At 43.4% G+C, this 20,365-nt stretch overlaps 1 protein-coding gene across 1 annotated transcript in view; it reads left to right on the plus strand.

Annotated features, from left to right (window-relative positions):
- ADGRV1 (adhesion G protein-coupled receptor V1) overlaps nt 1-20,365 on the plus strand; it is a 732,030-nt gene that overhangs the window by 148,766 nt on the left and 562,899 nt on the right. The window contains exons 17-28 of the mRNA XM_073580638.1: nt 525-648; nt 1,842-2,105; nt 2,430-2,556; nt 3,455-3,672; nt 4,744-5,487; nt 9,679-10,052; nt 10,135-10,311; nt 11,265-11,445; nt 14,219-14,421; nt 14,512-14,641; nt 16,229-16,309; nt 17,311-17,450. Coding sequence (XP_073436739.1) covers nt 525-648; nt 1,842-2,105; nt 2,430-2,556; nt 3,455-3,672; nt 4,744-5,487; nt 9,679-10,052; nt 10,135-10,311; nt 11,265-11,445; nt 14,219-14,421; nt 14,512-14,641; nt 16,229-16,309; nt 17,311-17,450 — 2,763 coding nt within the window. The remainder of the gene's footprint in view (nt 1-524; nt 649-1,841; nt 2,106-2,429; nt 2,557-3,454; nt 3,673-4,743; nt 5,488-9,678; nt 10,053-10,134; nt 10,312-11,264; nt 11,446-14,218; nt 14,422-14,511; nt 14,642-16,228; nt 16,310-17,310; nt 17,451-20,365) is intronic.

The following is a 20,365-nucleotide window of genomic DNA, read 5'->3' on the forward strand; positions in this document are numbered from 1 at the left end:
TACTGTCTGCTTTGCTTTTCCCAAGATACTGTCTATCCTAAATATTACGTTACAACAGCTGGTCATAATAAGCTTGGCTGTTGTACCTTAATGTAGAGGGAGCAGGATGGCAGGATCTCTTCTTGTCCTGATGAAGAGGATGTGTGGAGGAAGGAGTGGGATCTGCATCCTGCACCACCTTGACATTTTCTATCTCTCTGCCTCAGCCACCCCCAGCTATGCAGACCTGTTAAAATAATACTTCCAAATAGCAGCAGAAGACAATTTCTACACTGGAAATCTGAACTGTAAAATGAAGTAAAACGAGAAAATAACATTTTGTTGTTTACAATTGCAGATTTAAAAAAAACAAAAAAACAATGATAATTAAAAATTACACTTCACTTTTGCTTTAAAATAAGTCTACCATCCCATTGACTAACACAAACTAGTTTTGTGCAGCCTAAAACATTTATTTCACTGGATATAATCTACCCCTTAATCTACTTTATTGAAAACTGCTAAATATCTCTGAAAACTCCTAGATTCCAGAAGAGAAGGAAGTATTCACTATCACCATTGTCGATGCCACGGGTGGTGCCAGGATGGGGAATGTTACCACAGCCACACTGGAGATTAATAAAAACGATGATGCCATTTTCTTTGCAGGTAATATTTTATGCTGAAACGTTGTTGTAACTTGTAGCTTGGCAGCCCCGAGCCGCTTGTATCTGAGAATTACCAACACGGTTCTCTGTTTATTTTCATGAACTGCTTTGGCCAATAACCGCGACTAGACTTCTTCTATAGAAAACAGAGTTGCAGTATTGCATGTAAAAGCCATGACTGTGATTATTGCATGCCGTTGTGGCAACAACTTTTTTTTACACTAAGGTCGGTGGGGGAAAAATGATTCCTACAGGTCAGGCTACACCATTCACGCTACAAGCAGTGAAAAAATACTTAGGAAAAAAGGCAGAATGTACATACAAAAATAGGATTTCTGGATATGACCCAATCATAAATCACAGCAAGGTTCAATTATGATTTGATTCAGTAGAAGTAAAAGGGAGTCGAGGCGTTATTTGATATTAGCCGTAATCAAAGAGCCATTATTTAAGCCCCCGTCTCACATAACGAGATCGTTAGCGAGATCACTGAAATGTCACAGATTTTGTGATGCAACAGCGACCTCGCCAGCGATCTCGCTACGTGTGACACATAGCGGCGACTGCCCCCCCCCCCCGCTGGATATCGCTGATCGTGCTCGAATGTCCTGGGCCATTTTTTGATCGTTGGTGTCCCGCTGGCCAGCATGCATCGCTGTGTTTGACACCGACGAGCGACCTCGTTGGCGACGCATAACTCAGGGACGCAGGCGTGAGTCGTCAGAATAGCTGCTGTGTGACAAGGTACCAACGACCGCCAAGGTTGTTATACGTATCGCCGTATCGTTGAATAGATATGCCTGTTTGGCAGCTTACTAGTGACCATGAAGCCACGCACCACCGATCCCTACCAGGTCGCATCATTGTCGGGATCGCTGTAGCGTCGCTATGTGAAACGGGACTCTAAGTCTCTGTGCAGTGTAGCAATTACAGTGAAGGAAATAATAATTTGATCCCTTGCTGATTTTGTAAGTTTGCCCACGTACAAAGACATAAACAGTCTAAGGGTAGGTTAATTTTAACATTGAGAGATAGAATATCAGAAATAAAATACAGAAAATCACATTGTATAAATAAATTCATTTGCATTTTGCAGTGAGAAATAAGTATTTGATGCCACTGGCAAACAAGACTTAGTACTTGGTGGCAAAACTCTTGTTGGCAATGCTGAATGCTTCTTCATTTCCCCCTTAGAACCAGTCATTTTTTGGGTTGAAGAAGGCGAAGTAGCAAACCTCACCATTATGCGGAATGGGTCCGCTGATTTTGTGTCCTCTGTCACCTATGCAACTGTGAGTGGAACAGCTTCTGCAGAGGAAAGCGATTTTACTCACATTTCTGGAGATATATTGGTGTTTCAAATTGGACAAAGGATGCGGAATATATCAGTGAGGACAAGTGAAGATGATGTACCAGAGACAGATGAATATTTTTATATACACCTTTTCAACTGTACAGGTTAGTGCTGCTATCACCATACCAGAATGAAATTAGGAATCAACTTTTTTCACTGCTGATTCCTCCACTATTACAATATTACATTTTAGTTAGCCCCTTTTTATGAAATACCCATTAATAATTTATATAAATTACGTATATTTCTGCAACCAGATACCAGTTTAGCCTTAATTAGTCATTTTTCAGACATTTTGTGCATTTTTGTACATCTAACCAAAATCCAGAATAGATTAAAAAAAAACAACTTTTAAACGAATGTCCTTATAATGGAGTTTTATTCTTTAAACGTCATACATTTTATAGAAATATTTACTTGTTATGTAGGAGACACAGTGGTAAGTGGAAATGGGAATGCTACAATATTCATCAAGGCTAATGACGACCCGAACGGAATATTCTACATTGAACCCATCGATAAAACTGTAGAAGAAGGTGGAAGTAATCAGTTCAAGTAAGTCCATGGATTTGATTATTAATTTCTAATTGTAACATGTTTAATTAAAAAATAAATAAGCTATACATGGAAGTTGTAATTTTCCAGTATATTTTGTAGTTTAGTTTTAAAGATAATCTACACAAAATATAGAATAATACTGTAATAATAATAATGATGATGAAAACTTGTGAATACATTGCATGACTTACCTGGTTATCTGCATTACAGCCTACTTTATGGCATGTTCACATGTGAATGATTTCTTTCAGAAATGCATGCATATGTCCCAGACATCGTAGAGAGGTTGTAAGAATCCATACAACTGCAGCAGAAACAACCTCATTCCGATGTATGGGATCAGTTTTCAGTAAAAAAAATTCTACTATGTGACCTACACCAATAATCCAAAGTTACACACACAGTTATGCTGGTTCCTAAGAGAAACAATTGAGGAATATACTCTTAGCCTTTGTTCACACATTGTATTTTTGCAGCATTTTTTTCCCGTGCAGGCAAAAGTTGCTCTCCTGGTAGTCTAGTAGCGTCTTACAAAAAGCAGGTTTTGTACCCTTTTTTTGGTGCATTTTTTTCAGCATTTTTCTGATTTTTTTTTTCTACAGAAAAACGCTGCAAAAACGCAACGTATGAACATAGCCTTGCCCTAATCTGACATTGCTTGGTGTAAATACTACACTTCCGAGAATGAAAATAACCATAATGTTAGGACTTACATGATTCTTTTCAGGATGTTACTTTCTAAGAATATTATGCTTGCAGTGTTGGCGATGGAGCGATTAGATGAATGATTGCATGCTTTTGTATCACCAGTATGTCTGCATTGATAATACATACTGTTTTTTGCATTATTATTATTATTTATGTTATATCCCATTAAAACGTGTTACCTTTTCAGGGTGCTGAGAGACCGAGGACATTTTGGCAATGTTTTCCTGCACTGGCAGATTATGCAGAATGGATCGGTTTTACAGCCAGGCCAGGAATTTGAGGAAACGTGGGGCATTCTTTGGTTTAATGACAAAGACGCTTTTAAATATATTACTCTCCATGCTGTTTCTGATCAAATTCCAGAGTTTAACGAGTTCTACGTTTTAAAACTGATGAATATTTCTGGTGCGTATCTTTATTTTGTGCGCAACACCTTAAGAATAAGAAGAATTTAAACAAATTGTATACTGTAAAAAGTGAAAATAATAATATAATTAAGAAACGTACCAAATATATAGACTTCAGAAGGAAATATTTAAGGGGGTTGTGTTATGCCTGTCTCTTCTACCCAACCTTATATTGGGCGTGGAGAGAGGCCGTTGTAAGCGAACGAGACATATACTGACCCAACTGTCTGATGCCCAGATTGGTCTATGTGCAGAGCATTTACTGACTGCCATGGAGATGTAAAAATGGTTATCGACTTTGGACAATTTCAACTTGTTACACCCCCTTTACACGTCTGTAAATACCGATACCAGTGTCATCAGTGATTTGGATCAGTGTGTCATCAGTGCTCCTTCTGGATTTTCTTTCCGGTATGGCTTAAGAAAAATCAATTAGAAACCTTCTCCTATACTTTGCAGTGTTAAACATGCTATACGTGTGCTGTTCGTCTTTTCCAAGAACCCATAGACTTGTATTGGCCCTTGTCATCTGTGCTGCTGTTAAAACACATACATGTCTCCTTGTGGTTTGCAAGGGCACACGGTCCATGCAAACACACCAATATGTGTGCAGCACCATAGGTTATGATGGGTACATGTGGTATCTGTGAAAAAAACAGATGCCACACGTACCAGAGACACATACATGTGAAGGAGGCCTTAGACTGGTTCCTTGAAAATAAATTGATCAAAATTGTCCCTCTCCTGGGTCACCTGGTGACCCACCATATTCTGTTGGGAAACACTGATACTAAGTGATTGATTTAATTGAACGTTCACAATAAAAAAGAGTATTACAACATTTCAATTCATTCCGTTACCCGTGTAATACAGGACAGGGAATATCCCAGATGCATTTTGGAACAGCTTTCCACTCTGTCAAGAGATATAGATCCTAAAAAAAGCATACTCTATTAGCTCCGAATTCCCTTTAGGGTCTATAAAACTGTTGTTCCTAAACTGGAACACCACTTTAACCCCATTGTTCAGTTGTTGACAATTCTTTTGTTAATTATTATACTTGCTGTAGGTGGATTTCCCGGCCCCGGTGGTCAGCTGGCAAAAGCAAATCTAAATGTTACCGTGATGATTCCTTTCAATGATGACCCATTTGGAGTATTTGTAATTGGTCCAGAGACACAGAATCAGGTAGTGGCTGAAGATGTCTTGTCAGTAGATGACATCAGATATGTGACCAACATTTCCATTTTGAGGCGTCAGGGAACATTTGGAGATGTGCGCGTTGGATGGGAAATTTACTCCACAGGATTCAAAACCGGCCTTCCCCCTATGGTGGACCTGTTGCTTATTGCCGCTTTCCCATCTTATGTGGAGCTGCAACCACATATGCGCCGGCACCACAGCGGAACAGACGCCTTATTCTTCAGCGGCAGTGAAGGTGCATTTGGAGTGATTGAGTCACAGTATTATCATAGCTTAAATACTACTCTGACCAACTTTACTTTCTCGGCGTGGACCATACCACAGATAAACACTAATGGGTTTGTCATTTCAAAGGAAAATGATAATGGAACGATGTATTATGGTGTCAAAGTAGAAACGAATGACTCGTATATCATGGTTCTCCTATACTATGTAACCTTTGGATCTAATACTACTTTTCTGGCTAAAGCCGGAGTCTCGAAATTCATGGAACAAAATGCATGGACCCATATACTGATTACATTAGATGATGGATTTATAGAGTTTTATATTGATGGAAACATTGTCCCCGGGGGAGTAAAAAGTCTGAAAGGAGAAGCCATAATTAACGGTAAGTTAAAAATCAATTTCTACTTTACATAAATAAATGTATCAGATTGTAAATATCTTACTCGTTCATTCTGAAATGTTTTTAAGTCAGCTTTTATAAAAAATTAAAAAGCCGAAATGTATATCACGTCTGATGGAAGAGAAATATTGCCCAATTTGACCAATTTTTGCCCAATATTTATATTTGCCCAATTTAGCACAGATTTGCTAGCGAACTAGCTGCTGCTGAAATAAAATAAAAAACCCTCTATGTTCACTTCCCCTGGTGCCCTTGCTGCAACACTTCTGTGGGGGTCTGTTAACCTCTGTGCATCTGGCCTCCAGCAATGAAATGTCACATGTGATCGCTGAAGCCAGCAATTGACTGCAGCAGTCACTTGTGTTGGCACATCATGGCTAGAGAGCAAAGTAAAGTGTTTTTTTTTTCATGTAGTTTTGGCATTCAGGGTAGTGATGAACAAACGTGCTCGGATAAGGTGTTATCGGAACGTGCTCGGGTGCTAACCGAGTGTCTTCGGCGTGGTTGAAAAATATGTTTGAGACCCTTCACAAACATGTCTCTTGGCTGTTAGACAGCTACAGCACATGCAGGGATTGCCTGGTAGACAATCCGTGCATGTGTTTTGGATGTCGAATAGCCACGAGACATGCAGCCGCGGGGACTCAAACATATTTTTTGAGCACGCCGAAGACACTTGGTTAGCACCTGAGCACGTTCCGATAACACCTTATCCGAGCATTGTCACGCATCACTACAGCAAGGCCATGTGAAGTCTGCCTGCAAAATCTGCAACAAATGAGATTTGTTCTGAGTTTTCACTTCCCCATTAAACTTTGAACATTAATTAAAAGTTACAACAAATAGGCAGCGATCAGATGTGTAGAAAATAATGAAATGAAATGTGGCAAAATATTATATAATAAATAAGGAGGATCCTCTGGCAAGTCTATGTTCATGGGTCAGAAAAAATGGACCTAATTTCATAAAAATATCTTATAATAATAATATACGTTACTGGAGCATGAGAAAATGTAGGCGTTTATTTTACAAGTAAAGTCATTGCATAGATTTGCTCGCATAAAATTATGAAGAAATGGGTCACAATAAAACTTTTGGACATTTTGTTACAATGCGGTTTGTAGGAGGATTTAAAACTGATCTGCCACCATCTTACAAGAAAAGTTTACACCTGACTAATGTTACGTTAAGGCCAAGTTTAGATGAACTTATAAAATATCGTCAGAGTTTCATCCAATTTTTTTCTCACTTGTCACCTGTGCACTGTCCGTATGCAATTCATTTTTTGCAGCAGCAATTATTAGTAGTTTACAAAACAATTTACAGAAATGCAATGTATCCGTAAAAAACCCTCCAGATGTTATACAGTAGCTCCATGCAGAACTTGATTTTTTTTTTTTTGGGCACCCACAAACATGTCTCATCCGATTGATGGCAGAAACTTGGGCAGGCGACAATTTTCTTCACACACAGATTCAGTCAGTGAAAAAAATCTGTCATCTGCACTGTCCTGTTGAATAACATTGGTGTGAGCGCAGTCTGTGTGCTGTCCTTTTTTTTTTTTGCAGACAGCACTGGGACTAGAAATATGGTCTTGTAAACAAGCGCTAGTACTCAGTAATGCGTTATATTTGCATAACTAATGAAGTACAATACAAAATAATATTGTAGTACCATGTTAGCCAGAAAAATCGATGTAAATATGTGGCGCCCCTGAGGGTTCAGTCGCCACAGAGGTACTGCACCTCCTCCTGAGGTGTGGTACCCCACCATTCAGGTAAGGTGGAGACACCTGACCACACTCCAACACCTGCCTCCCACACAACATAGTAGTGTAGCAAAGCACCTTTGGTGGCTCCCTGCTTGGAACACGAAGAGTGCTGGGAGGTGGGTGGAGCTTAGTCTGCACAAGAGAGCGGGAGATCATTAGGACTAGGTCAGTCTGACTAGGTCAGTCTGTGAGAGAAGATTCCCTGAGTGGGATGGATTGAAGGAAGTGCTGCAGCAGACTTCAGTGACCTGGGTCTGCTGGCACAGGAAAGAGATATTGAGAAAGCCTGATTCTCCATAAGAAAGATAGTTTTGTACGGAATGTAAGGAGAAGAAGAGAACTAAGGATTAGGGTTAGAGCAGAGCCCTTCCTCAAGTTCTCAGTGCATGGCCGGGGTCCGGTCCCCGAGGTTGTATGGATACTAATGGTCCTGCAGCAGACACTGGAGGAATAGAAGTTGTCACCACTTTATTCCCACACAAGACTTGGGGGCACAACAGCAATGAGAGTGAGCCGGGACTTAGTAGCAAGGAGTCCCCGAAGCAGGCTACAGCTGTCTACCGTACAAGTAGAGTTCTAAGAACATCAGAAAGGAAGAACTCCAGTGTAACTCAGTACTAGGAGTACTTCATTTATAGGCGCTATAAGAGGAGACGTTCAGAAAGACACATGTTGGCGGAGTGTTGGAAAGGAGTGTTCCATCTGGCCTGGAGGTTGACTGAGTCCGTGACCCGGAGGACACGTCACGGAGGCAGGCACCTGTTTGCACAACAGACTGTGAGTAAAGCTTTGGAACTACATGCCCTGGTGTCTTCCACTTATTCCTGCGCCAACACACCCGGCACTGCTACATCTTGGTGCCCGACATTGCCTCCCCTACGCCTTCCCTTTGCCTCTACATCTACACTGCCCTGGGACTACAGCTCCACCTGTGGGGAGCTATAACATCTTTGCTGCGCCATACCATCAGTCCCAGAGGACCTGCATGCAGCGTCGGCTTAACATCTCCCTTGCCGAACACCACAGGTGGCGTCACAAACTATTCATTTAATCACCTACATTCCACCATTCAAACTCCCGTTTTCTTGGGCGCCCAGGGCCACGGACCGGGTCACCGCTGCTGTGACCCCTTCCCCTCTGAGTGACCGCCCCGGTACCGAGTACCCCACAGCCCTGGGAGGGCGATCCAAACACTTATGTCCCAAAAAAATGAGAAAGGTTTTCAAGGAGTGATACCTTTATTGGCTAACCAGAGGAATTATATTTGCAAGCTTTCAGGGCTCAAAGGGACCACCTGAGCCCTGAAAGCTTGCAAATATAATTTCTCTGGTTAGCCAATAATGGTATCACTCCTTGAATACCTTTCTCATTTTTTGGGGACATAAGTATTTCCATAATTAATGAACAGTAACTTTTTATGTTTGTGATGTGACAGACGTGTTACTTACATACATTGTGCCCCATGGTAGATGGAACTCAGTGATGATTTCATGACTAACGTTAGCAGGGACATATAGTATTCATGACCCCTAGAGTGGAGAATCACAAAAAGAGGTTGTGATGGAGAAACACAGGCGCATCCAGGTAACTAACAGTGGGGGTAACTTTTCACTTGCTTTTATGGTGCACCCCCCTCGGTCTTAAATAGGGCCACAGAGAAGATTAAAAGAAGCTCCAGCCTGAGGTATATGTATGATCTGTTCCCAGTTGAGGAGATCGGCATACCATCATTAAAGCCATCACTAAAAGCTGAGATTTGCCACAGCACAGGGGAACAAAACGACTTATTCCTAACTGTGAAGGGTGCAACCTTCTGTAAGAGGCAAAGAGATAACCACCTGTGAGGGGCCAGCAATTGCCATACCAGAGGAGTCGGTGTAGAGGAGTGCCACACCAGAGACAAATCAGAAACTGTGTTCTGTGTTTGAGAGACTGAGCCATGGTACTTGAAAAGGGTAAGCCTAAAGTTAATACAAAGTGCCAAACAAGCTACTGCAGGCGATTGTTGCCAAAAAAAGGTGACTATTGTGATCGGCACTAGGAAAGTGTATGCTGCTCTGCTGAAATAGGGGTGCAGAGACTGTCGGGGAGTGATAGATTTGGTGAGATGGAAGTGCCACAAATTGTCGTGATTGCAATCCTACTAAAACTTTTCAAGTCAAACTGTTGTCTTATATAACACTGTTAAAACAACCATCAAGCTATTTGCCTCCTGATGATTAAAGTTACTCAACTGACTGCTATATACACATTCAACCTTCCACCACCCCTGAGTGAAAAGCCCCTCTAACATCAAAAGCAGCTTCATCTCTTTAATAAAGGGGCTCCACCTCACAACAACCATAACAAATCCAAACCAATCCAACCCCTTTACAGATCAAAGTGTGTGTTTTATTTTTCAGATCCAGGAACCCTGCGAGTTGGAGCAGGAGCAAATGGAGGCAGCAGGTACACTGGCTTTCTCCAAGATGTGAGAATATATGAACAAAGACTTTCTCGAGAAGAGATTACTGAACTTCATTCCACTCCAGCCAAAAGCGACCTGCACCCAATTTCTGGCTATTTAGAATACAGACAAGGAGAAACACACAAGTCTTTTGTTGTATCTGCCAGGGATGACAATGAGGAAGAAGGAGAAGAACTCTTCATGCTAAAGCTAGTATCTGTGTTTGGTGGAGCAAGGATCCCAAAGGAAAACACAACAGCCTCAATAAGCATCCTAAAAAGTGATAATGCCAATGGGTTGTTTGGCTTTACTGGACCATGTATTCCCCAGGTAAGAAGAGAAGGAGAACCATGAAATACAATGACTTGCATAATTGCAAAAGTGCTAAATGTTGAATGTCTTGTGTTTTTAGTCTTCACAAGAAGGAGCTATAATCTCATGTGTTGTGGAACGCACACGAGGAGCACTGGACACGGTGTATCTCTTCTACATCATTCGTCAGACTGACCCTGGAGACACTGATGAGCCAGTAGTCGATTTTACTGCAAGCAGTGGAAATATCACCTTTCTACCAGCTCAGAGATCAAAGGTAACAGAATATACTGTGTATATCTACACATTAGACTTAATTATTTCAGGTACGTAGCTCTTTATGGCACCTTTGCTGTAAGCGGATGACCAGTTAAGTGGTGTTTCTTACACCCTTTCTTTTTTAAAGATTTTTTTTATTTTGATTTTCATCAATAAGGGTCCAAGTGATGGGTACAAGAGCACACATTTACAGTCATGGTTGCTTGAAAGTAAATTAGCACTACTGTACGAACGAAGCTCCCATGTTATAGTACATAAACCTGATAAGTACAATAATCTGGAGAAAGAAACAACAGAGAAATTGAGCACCTAGAAGAAAAGAGCACTAAATAAAATAAATAAGTAAATTCATGAGTGAAGAAAGAAATGACTAAAACAGGACTGAGAGTGACAGCGAGCGCCATCTTGCGGACAAAACGTCTCCCATCCGTCATAATGAATCAACTACCACTCTGATACCCATAATCTCATACATATCCTTTAGGCTACATAGACACTATGCCGGGTGAGATCAAAGATGCCAAGTGTGCCCCTGAGCTCTTCCAGGCCATAACAGTCATTATATCGGATAGGCAGTGACATCTTTTTCTATGTCCTCTTTCGTATAAGGAAAACAAATTGGCTTTGGAGACGGCCTTTATGTGCATTTCCCTCTTGATGCCTGCTAGCCTCTACTAATTTAATTTCCAATAGATTCTTTATCTGGGATACTAATGCAGATATGTCAATGCTTCCCCTCACTAACCATTGGGTAAAGAGATAGTGGAGTGCTACTTTTAAGGAAAACATGACTAATCTGTGGCATTGGCCAGGGATTCGAATCTTCAGAGGGCCATGCATGATAAAAAAGCATGGCCCCACCTCTCTAAAATATTGTGTATACAACACATTTTAATTTCTCACCCTGTATCAGTAGAGGATTTTTATTCATTTGCAATTTATTTATAATAGGTGTTAAATCTGGATGTTCTAGATGATGATATCCCAGAACTTATGGAACATTTCCAAGTAACTCTGACACATGCCATATCTGCTGATGGGAAAGCTGGGTCCACTCCCACTAGTGGAGCCAGTATAGATCCAAATATGAAATCAGAAGATATTGCAATTAATGCAAGTGATCACCCTTATGGTAAGTGAGAATTGTGTCAAATTTGGCGTTCTGTCCTGTTTAAAAGGGTTGTCCACCAGTGGAAAACTCCTGCTCAATCACTTGAAGACCCCATAGAGAATAAAAATAATCTACACTTACCTCCCTCAGTTGCGACGTTCTACCAATGACATCTCTGCTATTCCTGACGGGCTATGGAATATTGTTGTGCCACGTCACCGCTGCGGCCAGTCAGCACCCGCTGGGAACAGCCACTGCAGGAGGCAAGTGTAGGTTGTTTTCATTCTCTATGGGGCCTTTAAATGATGAAGCAGGTATTGTGTGGGTGCATACAACCGCTTTGATGGTTACAAAATATCAAAATGTATCCATGTTGGTAATGAATATGTTAGTGTGTTATTGAATCCTATCATCACCATCATTTCTAAAAATATTTCCCATTGCTTTATAAAGAGATGCACATTGGGTTACCAATACTTACTATAAGATAATTTAAGAGTGTGTATAAATTTATGGTTTGAAGAGTTTTAACATTTCACTCTTTTTCTTATCAACTTAAATCCTCCAACATTCGCTGTTAGACTGAATTCACGTGTCCAGGAAATCTGTCACCAGGTTTTTGCTATGTAATCTGAGAGCAGCATGATGTAAGGAAAGAGACCTTGATTCCAATATCACTACAGGACAAGCTGCCCTCTAGTGCATCCTACTCCAACCACAACCTCAACACTGATTGGCAGCCTTTTGCCAATATACCGTATTCTCAGAAAGCTGCCAATCAGTGATGTGGGCGAGGTTACAAATGGCGCAACATTCTAAGCTGTGCTAGTTCTACAACAGGGAAAACTGTGATTGTATCACAACTGTTGCTAACAATAAACTAACATCACGAAACAATCACTGACCTCAGGGAGACCAGTCAAAGAAAACACTGCGGCAGCCGGCAAAGGCACTCAATCAGTGAAATCCTAGGTGCATTGCTCCCTGGGAAATACGAATATGCAAATAAAGTCTGTGGAGCCTCATTTAAGAGTCTCAAACACGGGACTAGCCAGATCTTCCTCCAGGGAAGGAGCCAGCCAAGGAGTGGCTCCTTTCGGAAACCACCATTTGCACCATATTAAGTGGCCCTTTAAGTCAATATCCAGCTCTTTACGAGTTTACAGATATGACAAGGGAAATACCAAGGCCAGGTATCCATCCACAGACAGCTGTTTCGGGGTGTTGCCTCTCATCAGTGTGGAGTAGGATTCTGGCTAGGTGGGAGCAGTGCCTAGTAGACCAACATCACGAAACAATCACGGACCTCAGGGAGACCAGTCAAAGAAAACACTGCGGCAGCCGGCAAAGGCGCTCAATCAGTGAAATCCTAGGTGCATTGCTCCCTGGGAAATACGAATATGCAAATAAAGTCCGTGGAGCCTCATTTAAGAGTCTCAAACACGGGACTAGCCAGACTGCCGCAGTGTTTTCTTTGACTAGTCTCCCTGAGGTCAGTGATTGTTTCGTGATGTTGGTCTACTAGGCACTGCTCCCACCTAGCCAGAATCCTAAGGAATAAAGACTTTGTAATAAAGTGTTCATGACGCCAAGTTGGATCACCCGCCAGGGCCACAGGGTACTCTGTACCGGGACGCTTCTTAAAGGGGCAGTGTCACGGCAGCGGTGATCGGGTCCGTGGCCCTGGGCGTCCAATAAAAAGGGGATATTTACAGAGGAAAAATAAAGAGTTTGTAAAGTGTCTGTGACGCTACCTGTGGTTTCTGGTCAGAGGCGACCAGCGCTGCAGTGCAGAGCCTCTGGGACTGATAGTGATGCAGCAGAGTTGATATAGCTCTCCACAGGCAGAGCTTTGTCCCAGGGCAGTGGTGACAGAAAAGATCTTGTATTTGATGATGATAGATGTAGCAGAGTTGGATAGGTGAAGCAGGAATAATTAGAGGACACAACAGAGTGAAGTTTCCTTTACCTTTTACTGAGCTGTGCATGTACAGTCCAGGGCTCAGGTTACAGATAGTTCTGGAGACAGTCAGTCTGAAAGCAATTTGGGAATCTCCTTATTCATGTGGGTTGTGAGGTCTCCTCTCTAGCGCTATTCTCTGAGGTACTTGCTGCTGCATATTCTATTCAAGTTCCTCTCTCTGTCTGCTACTTAGGTAGAACTCCACTCGCATGACAGGCAGCTGTAGCCTGCTTCAGGGATCGCTCCTATATGGCGTCTCCAGCTCACACATGCTGCTGTGTCATTCAGTCTCAGTTGGGGACAGAGGATCTGTGGTCTTCTGTCTTCCAGATTCTGCTGCTGGGACTTTAGTATCCACACAGCCTTGGACTCCGGGGTCCGGTCTCTGGCGCTCAAGCCTGGGGGTGAGCTCTGCTATAGCTCCTGTCCCCAGCTTCTCTCCACACGTCCTCTCTCGACCTTGCTCAGGCACTAACTCTCTACTAACTTCCTGCTTCTGCCCAGAGAGAGCAGCTCCCCTGAAGTCGGGTTTAGAGCTCCCCTGCTGGCCTGGAGCAGGAACTGTGTTGTGTGCTGAAACTACCTGTTAAGGGGATCCCTTCCTTGCTTCCAGGCATGACATCACTCCCCCCTGGAAGGAGGCAAGGCCATTGTGGCAACTGAACTCTTGGGGTGCTACACATGCATCATCGACTCCCTCTGTTGATTGACAGGGTTGTCTTTTCAGAAGTGTCTGCAGTAAAATGCCTGCGATTTTAGTGGCCAGTTCTTGCATAGTGACCCGGGACCTTCTGCAATAACATTGTCATAATCAATATATGTTTTCTGCAGGACTACTTCAGTTCTCTGTGGAGCCTCCTCCAAAACCAGGTGATAACATGACTATTCCTGCAAAATCTGTTCCTACTATAAAAATAAAAGAAGAAATTGGACAAGTTAAGCTGCTTGTGGTTCGGGCCCAAGGACTCTTGGGACGTATAAGAGTTGAATATAGAACTTCTCCAATGACTGCTCTCAGTCCACAGGACTATCAGGTGACTAGTGGAGAAGGACATATACTGCATGCCTGGTCTAGGGTGGGGTAACAAGCTCATACATATTTTTACTCTATTTTGTACCTAAAGGAAACAGCATATTTTTTGGAATTCCAGCCTGGAGAGCGATATAAATTCATTTATGTTAACATCACTGATAATTCTGTACCTGAGCTGGCCAAATCCTTTAAAGTTGAACTTTGGAATGCTGATGCAAGTGGTAAGTGTGAGAAAGCCTCCTGTGTTCACTTGTCTCATACACTGACACCTAGGCCCTCGTGATCAATATTGGAGTTTTGTACACCAGTCTTGATTAAACGGAATATGTCAGCAGGTTTTTGCTATGTAATCTCAAGACAGCATAATGTAGGGGTTAAAACACAGATTTCAGCAATGCCTCTCTTTCATTGCTGGGATACTATAGCATCTGCATAGTAGCCCGACACACCCTCTTCCTGTGATAAGCATCTTACTTTCTATTGACATTGTATAAAGAGAGCCTGTAGTGGGCGGGGTTAGCTTCCTCAGCTCTGCTGCATTGCTAAATCTTAAAACTCTGATTCTATCAGAATGGCTGCACCCATTAATCTAAGTGATATATGGTTGGATTCAGGTTCTCTTTGCTCTACTGCAAATATGTACTCCATTACCTTTGTAGCTTACATTATTATGAATTTGTCAGCCATGCTTGGCCCCGTACCCTCCACCCCGTTTTTAAAAAGTGCCCAGGACTGGTGTGAAAACTACAAATAGTGTAAACCTTTTGTGACATTCCAGTTTTGCCCTTAAATTCTTGTGACAACTGATAAATCTGAGCTTATTTTCATTTTCTCACTGGACGGTGCTGTAAGCAGGGTTATGCATAGTAACCTACAGACAGTATGTGGTGCTCTGATTATGTATTCATAATGCAGCCTGCTGACAGGTCACTAATCCCTCACTGACTTGCCCCCTAGTTTGCATAATGAGTACCATCACATATTGAATAAAAAAAACAAACAAAAAAAACGCTTCTGCAGGCAGTTGCCGGCCATGGCAACTGTGTTGCAGCATAATTGCATGGTTACTGTACACATAATCCCTTTTGCAGATTTACTTGAACGAGGAAAAAAAAAGTCATTTTGAAAATGGCGCCTGGGGCGCCTGTGCAGTAGCAGCTATCAGTTTGTGTGGAGATTCAATAGCTGCTGTTGTGCAGGCGCCGGCGGCGCCATCTTGCTGGAGAAGGAAAATAAATGTCCTCCTCAAAGATGGCACCGCCCGCGTATGTGCAATAGCAGCTGTCGGTGATCTCCCCAGTTTATTCACCTGCCTTTAGCTGGATTGATATCAATATGCACTCATTCGGAGTACAGATGATGGCAGTGAAGCAGTCAGCTCAGCACCAGTGTCTCACTAACGCTGGGGATAAGCTACGACATAAGATTATATGATAAGGACAACACTCAGAAAAGGGGACAGGTGTGTTGACCCATCACTGCCATCATCTGTACTCTAAATGATTATGTTCTGATATCATTGCAGCTGATGGCAGGGATCTAGACTAGGGAAAAAGCCATGGTTTGGAAGCCCCTTACATGCAATTTGTTTTTACAGGAATGAAAACAAATCCCCTAATAAAGTGGTTTGCAATGTTTCATAACTTTCCATGATGGACAAAATTGTTAAAAAAAATGAAAGTTTAGTTATTCTTTAAAGGAAATCTTCTTCCACTGCTCTACTTGGCAGTAATTGTGCTATCAGTCTCCTGTCTATCTCTTTTATGTGTATATATGTATACGTGTCTTCTGTGTGTCTCTTCCTGAAGTGGCTGAACTCTTTAGGGACGATGCCTTTGCTAGTGGTGATGGTGACATGGAACTGTTCCTTCCAGCCGTCCACCAGAGGGGTAAGCACTTCGCTATCACTCCTTTCGCTCTATGTCATTTCATAACATGGCTTTATCTATAATTTTACATAATTAACCCTGAGTACACATTAGTAAACCTTACATCACTTACAAATTAGCTTTCAGGATCAGTTTTTCTGCTTCATTTTTTTTTATCTCACTTTGGATCACTACTTAGATGAAGTTTTGTAATTTTTCGGCTAGACCTAAAGCTCATCTTATATAGATCTGCATTGCTTGGACTGTATAGACTTTAGTGATTAACAGAAAATCTTATCAGAGCATGTACAGTATATTTTGCAGAGTGATATCCATTCATACAATTGCAGAGTGTCAGTTTTGGAGAAACAGGTGCCTCTATCATCAGTGATTCTCTTAACGGAGGCCTCCAGGAATAAAGAAAGATCTAATTGTGGGGAATAACTCCTGATTTTATTGATCTTAAAGGGCCATTCCCATCTTTAGAAGTTATTATCACCTGAAAATCCAACTGCTGGCATCCCAGCTGATCTAAAGAACATGGCACTGAATTGTCCCCTCTGAGCAGAGCGGTGGCCACAGCACCGTCCATTGATGGGACTGCCAGAAAAAGCTGAGCGCTGTACTCGGCTATTGCTAGCAGACTCATAGAGAATAAATGGAGCAGTGCTGCTCATGTCCGGCCACTTTTCATTTCATACAGGGCAATTCAAGAGCCCCGTTGTTGGGATCAGTGAGGGACCCAGCAATATTCGGACCTCTTAGATCAACACTTATTCCATGGATAAGTGAGGCTTTTGGTGACATTTATTTAGTTAATGTAGTTATAGACCCAAATGCAACTTTACCATAAAGTTGTAAATGTCTTTAAAAAAAAAATACTGATTTTTATTTTTTTCCCAAAAATGAAATTTCTACCTTTTACATTTTTAATCATACTACTAGTTTTATCATCTCATCTAGTTAGAAGACTCATTTTTGCTGTATTATACTCACTGTTTTGTTGGTTGTCAATTGAACAGCTAGTCTGGGTATTGCCTCCCACATCATTGTGACCATTGAAGACTCTGATGATGCTCATGGTGTCTTCGAATTCAGACGTGATTCTTTGTTCCTGAAAACAACTGAGCCCGAATCTGGATACAACGCTGTTTCATTTCAGGCAAGAGCAAACTGTTCAGTCCTATATGTGGGTCGCCCTCCCAGGGCTGTGGGGTACTCGGTACCGGGCCGGTGTCAGCGGGATGTGTCACAGCGGCGGTGACCCGGTCCGTGGCCCTGGGCGCCCAAGTAATGGGGAAATTGAAATGGTGGAATGTAATTGATTGAATAGTTCGTGACGCCACCTGTGGTGTTCGGCAAGTGAGATGTTAAGCCGACGCTGCATGCAGATCGTCTGGGACTGGTAGTGTGTTGCAGCCAAGATGGTGAAGCTCCCCACAGGTGGAGCTGTAGTCCCAGGGCAGTGTAGATGTAGGGGTAGAGGAGAGGCGCAGGCAGTGTAGAAGCTGGTACCCAGATGTAGCGGTACAGGGTGTGTTGGCTCAGGAATAAATGGAGGACACCGGGGCTTGTAGATCCAAAGCTTTACTCACAGTCTGTAGTACACACAGGTGCCTGCCTCCGTGCTGTGTCCTCCGGGTCAGGGACTCAGTCAACTTCCAGGTCAGATGGAATGCTACCTTCCAACACTCCGCCAACATGTGCCTTTCTGAACGTCTCCTATTATAGCGCCTTTGGTGTGAAGTACTTCTAGTACTGAGTTACACTGGAGTTCCTCCTGACAGATGTTCCCAAGAACTTTCCTTGTACGGCAGACAGCTGTAGCCTGCTTCGGGGACTCCTTGCTCCTGAGTCCCAGCTCACTATCAATGTTGCTGTTGTGCCCCCAAGTCTGAGATGGAAGTAGCGCATTTACAGCCTGCTACTCCTCCGGTGTCTGCTGCAGGACCATTAGTGTCCATACAACCTCGGGGATCGGGCCCCGGCCTTGCGCTTAGAACTTCTAGGCAGGGTTCTATAACCCACGTCCTCTGTTCCCTTTTACTCCTACGTTCCGTACTAGTCTTTCCTTCTCATGGAAGACCAGGTTTTTGTTCAATGTCTTTCTCTTTCTTTCCTTTCCCGTGCCAGCAGACCCAGGTCACTGAGATCTGCTTCAGCACCTCCTTCCTCCATCCCTCTCCCAGGGATCCTCTCACTGACTGACTCACTGACTTACTTACTGAAATTCCTAAACCTTCTTGCCCTTTTATGTATTCTAACTCCACCCGCCTCCCAGCACGTTTCGTGTTCCAAGCAGGGAGTCACCAAATGTCCTCTGCTACACTCCAGGCAGGGAGCCGCAATGTGGCTTTGCTGAACTACTGTGTTGTGTGGGATGCAAGTGTTGGAACTTGGTCGGGAACATCCAACATACCTGGATGGTGGGGCACCACACCTCAGGAGGAGGTGCAGTACCTTTGTGGCAACTGAACACTCAGGGGCGCCACACATGCATTATCGGATTATGTAGCTAAAATCATTGATCGCCTATCCACAGAATAAATGTCTCATTGCTGAGGGCCACATATTGTCAAACCACACAGTGTCCCAAGCCCCCTCCTCCCCACCACTCTATTCAGTGTCTATGGGACTGAACGATATAGCCGACTACTCCGTGTCAGGAACACCGCACTGCACTTGCTCACTGAACCAGTGCGTGTGTCCTGAGTAAGACAAACTGTGCTCAGCAATACCTGTGGAGCGGGCAGAAGCAGAGAAGGTGCGTGCTTCAGACCAGCAGGACCTAAAGCAAGTGACTGCTGGGGGTGTGGCCTAAACCTCAGAGTGCTAGGAGTTGCAGGAAAACTCCTAGCAGGGTAACTACGGGACAAAGTTACCAAGGGGCATAGACAGGCTGGGGTCAAAGCACGAGATAGCATGACAAAACCAGAGGATAGACAGAATGGGGAGTCAGGACGTAGCCAATGAGTCAATGAGTCATACACGGAGATAGCTGCAAAGTACAAGAGAGGCGAGCAAAGAATAGTCAGGTCACAGGCAAGGAGTCATACACAGAGAGGGTAGCGCAGTACAGAATCAACAGGCAAACTCACAACGGGAGACAGAACCGGGTCAGAACCATAAAAGCAAGCTAGAAGACAACGAACAGGCACAGGCACACAGGGGTCAACACACTTGGCCAAAGGCAAAAGTATAACTGATGGGGATTGGAGTTTCCCAGGGCTATAAGAAGCTCTCCCTGAACCAAAGAGAGGCCACATTAATTAACCCCAGGCGTGCAGGTCAAAGCCTACACTTGGCTCAAGACATTAACCCCTGACATGCAGGTCAAAACCTGCACTGAGATCATGATACTCCGCTTGGGTGTTTCTGTCAGCCATATGATAATTGTCATGACTCAGGACAGGGTGGTTCTGCCTCTGTCCTGGTCAGGTCAGGGTTAAGTTCGCTAGTTCCCCTCTCTTTGGTTCTGGAGCGGCTATTTAATGCTGGTTGTTCCTGGGTCTGTTGTTGGCGATACTTCCGTTTTACTCGGCTAGTGTGGCTGACCCAGGTTACTCAGTTAACTAACGTTGTTCCTCTGTATGCATGTATTTATCTGTGTATTACCCGGTTTGTTCCTTGACTCGTTTCTGTCTCCCATCTCTGTACCTTTCTGACTTCTCTGATTTCTGACACTCGGCTCCCCTCCTGACTATTCTCCTGTCCTGCCCTTCGGATACCGCGCTCCCTCCTGGCCTCTGACCCTCTGCTAGTTATTGACTACTCTGGTCTCTCCCTTCAGCACCCGCTATCCCCGTCTGGCGTCCGACCCTGCTCACTCCTGACTACCTCCCCATTACCACATCCAGCCGGCTCCCGTTCCGTTGTGTGGTTGGCTCCGCCCCATCGCTCCCTCTGACCTCACATTCTCAGCTGGGCTCCTGTCCGGTGTGCACGGCACCTTGTGGTGCTCTCACTACCCCCTGGCTGGCCCGTGCTCTCTGCTAGCGCCCCCTAGGCTTCACCTCCGGATACACAAGCGCTGTGTATCATTACAATAATTAAATATTCAAAGGGGGAGGAATGGGA

The sequence above is a fragment of the Dendrobates tinctorius genome, unplaced genomic scaffold (genome assembly GCF_039654945.1).
Source record: "Dendrobates tinctorius isolate UK_male_01 unplaced genomic scaffold, ASM3965494v1 ptg000003l, whole genome shotgun sequence".
Classification (NCBI taxonomy): domain Eukaryota; kingdom Metazoa; phylum Chordata; class Amphibia; order Anura; family Dendrobatidae; genus Dendrobates; species Dendrobates tinctorius.